The sequence below is a fragment of the Bison bison genome, unplaced genomic scaffold (genome assembly GCF_000754665.1).
Source record: "Bison bison bison isolate TAMUID 2011002044 unplaced genomic scaffold, Bison_UMD1.0 scf7180017864456, whole genome shotgun sequence".
Lineage (NCBI taxonomy): Eukaryota > Metazoa > Chordata > Mammalia > Artiodactyla > Bovidae > Bison > Bison bison.
Window position 1 is genome coordinate 26,990,191 of NW_011495018.1, and position 6,019 is coordinate 26,996,209.

At 53.0% G+C, this 6,019-nt stretch overlaps 1 protein-coding gene across 2 annotated transcripts in view; it reads right to left on the bottom strand.

The window, feature by feature from the left end:
- The window catches only part of NEURL1 (neuralized E3 ubiquitin protein ligase 1), a 73,813-nt gene that overhangs the window by 16,625 nt on the left and 51,169 nt on the right, over positions 1–6,019 (bottom strand). For both annotated transcript variants that reach the window (XM_010859411.1, XM_010859412.1), the window contains exon 2: positions 358–599. In XM_010859411.1, coding sequence (XP_010857713.1) covers positions 358–599 — 242 coding nt within the window. The remainder of the gene's footprint in view (positions 1–357; positions 600–6,019) is intronic.

Here is a 6,019-nt window from a genome sequence, read left to right on the forward strand (position 1 = left end):
GGAAGGGACGGCACCCTTCTCTGCAGACCACCCCCAGGCAGACTCCCATGGGACGTAACCCTGCCCAGCTCACCCACAACTGGGGCTCCTCTCCTTCCCCCAGGAGCCCTCACCTCCCCCCCACCAACTACCCTTATCCTTCTCCCATCACCTCCCCATGGCCACTCCCCTTTCTATTTCCTTGTCACACAGGGAAGGTTAAGAAAAGGGTAAGGAGAGAGAGGAGAGATTAGGAAGAGCTGAAGTGGCAGCAGAGAGGAAAGAGAAGGGGCAAGGAGGGTGACGGCCATAAGCAGAAGTGGGGAAGTCCAGAGGCCCCAGGCAGTGCAGCCACAGGAGCAGGGAGAGACGCCCCACCTTCAGCCTGACTTGCTCATAGATGAGGACCGGGCGGTTACTGAAGGTGATGGCGTTGCAGAAGCTGGCCTGCCTCTTGACGGCCTTATGGCTGAGGTCCATGAGGATCTGGGAGCCCTTGGTGTGGGGGTGGAAGAGCAGCGGCGTGGCCGGGAGCCCCCCGCCGGGCAGCACCGGCGGGCAGTGCTTCTGCTTGTGGTGGCATCGGTGAGAGGTGACAGGGCAGGGGCCCCCAGTGGAGTCTGCAAAGGAACGAGCCACAGCGTTAGAGAATCTGACAGTCCAAGAGCTGGACCAAGGTCCCCTAGGGAAGGGCAGAGGGCCGGGGTATAAGAGAAATCACCACTGCCCAGGACTTCCACCACCACCGCCCCTCACCACCACCGCCACCTCTTACCACTATCCTTCTGATACCATCCACTGCATTTCCCACTCCACCACCTACCACTGTTTGTTATCCACCACCATCTGTGCCCACCCTTCACCTGTCACCTCTCACCACCACCATCTACTCCAACCCTCCACCCACCTCCCACCATCATCTCCCACCATCATATACTCCCACCCTTCACCTGTCACCTCTCACCACCACCAGCTACCCCCACCTACCCATCACCTCCCACCATTTACTCCCACCCTTCACCCATCACCTCTCACCACCACCAGCTACCTCCACCCTTTACCCATCACCTCCACCACCACCAGCTACCTCTACCCTTCACCCATCACTTCCCACCACCATCATCTACCCTCATGTGTCACCCACAACCACAAGTTAACATCTACTGCTCCTCATTGGAATTTATGACCATTTACTTTCAACCTCCACCATATGGTAAGCAATCATTTGCAACCAACATCTACCACCATTCACTGTCATTCACTCCCAACGCCATTTATTTTATTCAACAAATATTCATTATGTATCTGCTGAATGCCAAGCCCTGTCCTAGGCACTGAAGATAAGGCATGAAACATACATGGATTCTGTCCTCAAGATGCCAACAGTCCAAGGAGGGAGTTAAGACACGGACAGAAATTGCAATACAAATGGCAGACAGTGAGAAGCACAAAAGGATGTACAGATAAGTCACTTCCCAGGAAGGCTTCTTGGAGGAGAGGAGGAGGAGGAGAAGGCACTGGAGCTGAACCGACAAAGCTGGGCTGCAGTCAACACGTGACCATGGGGCTGCCATTGGAGACCAGGAAGGTGGGTGGGTGGGGCAGCCTCTGCAGGACCATGCCCATCTCTTCCCTCCTTCAGGGCCACCTCCCCCCACCCAGGCTGCCTTCCTGCTTTACACCACCCACGCCCACAACACCGTGGACACAGGCAGGCCTCTTCACCCAGGCTTCCAAGGAACTCGGAGCTGCCTCAAGCACCCCAGCCTGTGCTTCCTTCCATTAACAGAGCTGGGTTCGGAAGGTACCATACAAACATGTGAGGTTGGCACCCAGGAGACAGGGCAAAGAGAGGAAAGAACACGGGATGTGGTGCCAGGTAGCTCGTGTCTGTCACTAACTGGCACGTGACCCTGGGGAAGTCACTTTCCTCTCTGGCACAATGCCATGTGTTAGGTTGTGTCTGACTGTGTGACCCCATGGACTGCAGCCCTCCAGGCTCCTCTGTCCATAGCATTCTACAGGCAAGAATACTGGAGTGGGTTACCATTTCCTCCTCCAGGGGATCTTCCTGATCCAGGGACTGAACCTAGGTCTCCCGCGTCTCCTGCATCACAGGTGGATTCTTTACCTGCTGAGCCATTGGGGAAGCTCCTTCGACACAATAAGTGGCCTCCACTCTGTGGCTCTGAGACACGTGTCAGCAGCCCTGGCAGCACTAATGCACAAGTCCTGGCAGCTGGGGGCTCGGGCAGGAGGGTCATTTCTTCCCCAAGACCTGTGTCTCATCCATCAGGAAGGACAGCTCCTGCCTGTCGTCTTGAGAAGAGGCACAGGGGATGCGGAAGATGGGGGTGACATAATGTGACCAAGGCCTTCCAGGATGTTTCAAAATTGGTCCCTCTAAGGCAGGAATTTAATAATAAAGTTTGGTTATCCAAGAGGCCTTCCCCTCCCTAAAGGGAAAGGAGGGGTTTCCAGGAAGGGGATGGAATGAGGTGGAGGAGAAGGAGGGAAGAGTCCCAGGAGGCGGAAAGGCCCAGACTTTGGTCCAGTGTTTGCTCTGGTTTGCATCACTTTGCATCTTTGCTTCCCCCTTTCTCCTTCCCAGAGGGCCCCAAACACCAGGATCCACCGTCCAGAACCAGCCAGATACCCTGAACATCAGCCTCCTAGCTTCTATGGTGTAGCTTCCTGCATGCCAGGCCCACGAGGTGGGCACCTTACAAGGCGGGGCTCACCTTGCTCTAAGGAATCCAGAATGGTGCTCAAGGGCTTAGAAAGCCACCAAGTGGTGAAAGCTGGAATTACTCAGAGGAGACCCTGCCCGTCTGAGAAGGCCCCCAGAAAAGCTGAGTGACCCTTGAAGAGGGTAGAGCAAGGTAGGTCATTCCACAGAAAGGGACAGTTGAGGTGAGAGCAAAGGGTGGCACTTAATACAGTTGCCCCATCTAGAAGAGGTACCCCCTGGGCTCAGTCCAGCCTCAGACACAGCTTGACTCTTGCTTTCAAAAAAACTGCTGGTGAAAAGTAACATCACACACCGTTCAGGGCTGTATACATAGGCAGAAATGAAAACATAAAAAAAAGAAATACCTGCTGGGTGAATGGTAACAAATGTAGTCCATCTATAAACAGAATACTACTCAGCAGTGAAAAAAGAATGAACTACTGATAGGAGCCTCAACATGGATGAATTACAAAATCATCACACTGAGTGAAGCCGGTTTTTTTTTCAAATTTGGATATAGACCATGGAGCAATGGCAGGGCCTCCACTCCTTTCAAAACTCTTCCTCCACTCCTCCCACCCTCCCCCACAGGGTACTAAGTCTTCAAAACACAAACTAAGCTAGAGTGATAACAAGCAGATTGGCGGGTGCATGCGGAAGGTGGGAGGAGGGGGAAACACCAAGGAATGCAAGGGGATACTTGGGGTGACAGCGACAGGTGTGTTCACCCTCTTGTTGTGGAAACGGTTCCAGGGGTGTGTGCATGTGTCAAAACGTACCCAGTCATATACTTTAATCCCCCCTGGTCTAGTGTGTATCAACTAAGTTTCAACAGAGCAGTTTTTAAAGATGCCCAGCCCAGCAGCTGCTGAGAATCTCTTCTATGAGGTCCCCGCTACAGCCTCCACTCAGAATCCATGGACCAACGGCAGGGCCTCAACTTCCTTCAAGACACTCCCCACGTATCCTAGTTGGGATCCTGGGGCCCTGGGTAAAGATCTAGGAAACATTGGTTCAGAGAAAAGACAATGAGGACTCCCAGGGACTGAACACCCAGGCCCTTGAAAGGGCCATTCCCAGGGCCTCCCATCCACAGGGAGGGCAGTGGGTGGGCGAGGGCAGCCCAGGGCCAGCCTCCCTAGCTGACAGCTGAGCAGATGGAGAATGGGGAGACCCTGGTCCCTGGGGGCACAGTGTGCATCCAGACATGTGACCTCAAAAAAGCACACACACATCTGTGAGCATATGAGGGTAACCCAGACCCTAGGAGACTTAGGAAGGAGAGAGACTTTTCTCTCTCCCCACGCACACATTTATACATGACTACTCATGTACACATGGATGTGCGAGACAGTACACATGTCTTCTGCACATGGGCCATCCATCTAATAATAATAGCAGTCATTCATCACATGCTAACACGTGCTAGGCTCTGAACTGCGAGTTTCACACATACTTAACTGGTTTCACCCTCACAGCAAAATGATGAGGTAGGAGAGACAGTACAAGCCCATTTTCCTGATGAGGAATCAGCCTCTGAGGGATTGAGCGGTTTGCCCAAAGTCATAAAGCCAGCAGGATGGGGTTCTTGGAGCCAAACTCAGACAATCTGACTGCAGGGCCCAGGTCTTACTACTCGGCATTTACAGCCAAGAAAGCAAGGGTTTGAATACATTTTTTTTAATGCACTTTAAAATATGGTCACGACTGATGAAACCTGAAAAAATATTCACCTGGGTCAAACCTAAAATGATCTCATGTGGCACACAGGGGGATACCTGGCCTTCTATTATCTTGCCTCTTCTGCAGTACATGTGTGCACGCCACCAGAACACAGAGACGCAAACCGTTTCCATACGTGGCCCTCATCCATCACTGCTAGGATGCAAAGTGGAACAGCCAGTGTGGAAGATGGCTTGGCAGTTCCTTATGAGTTAAACGCCGATCATATAACCCAGCAATCGCATTCACAGGCACTTACCCAAGAGAAATGAAACATCTGCACAGTGACCTGTACACAAATGTACCGCAGCTTTATTCATAATAACCCCATGCTGGTAATAGCTTAAATGCCCTCCAACTGGTGAATGGATAAATCAAACATGGTACACCCACACAATCAATACAACTCTGCAATAAAAAGGAACAGCACTATGATACAACAAGCAGGAACAAAGGGATCCCCTGGAGAAGGAAATGGCAACCCACTCCAGCATTCTTGCCTGGAGGATTCCACAGACAGAGGAGCCTGGCAGGCTACAGTCCAAAGGGTCCCAAAGAGTTAAGACGCGGCTGAGCAACTCACACTTTCACTTTCACAGCTTTGACGCCAAGGGCCAGAGGGACAGCTGAGGGCAGGGCTTCTCCCCAGTGCATTTCGACATACAGTATGACCCCTTAAAACCCCCATTCCATGGATGAGCTGCCAATCAGACTGGTTAATCAACTTGTTTGAAGTCACACAGCAATAAAGTGGCAGAGCTGGGACGTGAACCCCAATCTCCCAATGTCATGTTTGGGGTCCTTTACCCTACTCAGTGGCTGACACTAGAGATCACTTTCCCCATGAGCCCAAGATGGCAGGCATAGTGCTGAAAGGCTGTGTGGAGGAAGTGTTGGTCAGGTCCAGTCAGGGGAGCAGCCACAGCAAAAGGTGTGAAGATGCCAGGAGGCCTATGAGCTGCACAACTGCTCCCCTAGTGACCAGTGGTCCTGGGTGGAGCCCCAGTCTCGCCATCTGCTCCCAGGCAGGCTCCCCTTCGTGACAGGTTTACAAGCTTCTAGGGAGTCATAGTGGGAGCACCTCCTCAGGCCAAGCTGGTGCTGACACAATGGAAACTCTGCCCGCCCCACCCCAGCCCATTCCTCCTGGGCATTTATGAGCTGCCAGAAACAAGCCTGGCCAGCCCTCTGGGTGACCCTCGGTCAGCTCCAGACCACATTCCTGCCTCTCAGTGGAGTCCAAGGCGGGGATGCCCAGTGTAGTCTCCGGAGTGACCTCCCCACTGCCCCCACCCATACCCTGCCCCAGGACCATCCTGGCAGAGCCCTGGGTACCTAGGCTGCACTGAGCTGGGCTGCCAAGGAGAAACCGGGAGGAGAGGTTGAGTGTTGGCTCAATACTTATGACAATAACCAACCTCTGTGTGTGTGTGGCTTAACAGGCAGTGTCTTCATGACACTCCCAATGACACAGGTCCTCAGAAGTGAAGCTACTCACCAAGGTCACCCAGCCAGAGTGAAGAGCCCAAATCCGAACCCAGGCCTGCTGCCTCCAAACCCAGCTCTGAGACCTCATTTTTCTCATCT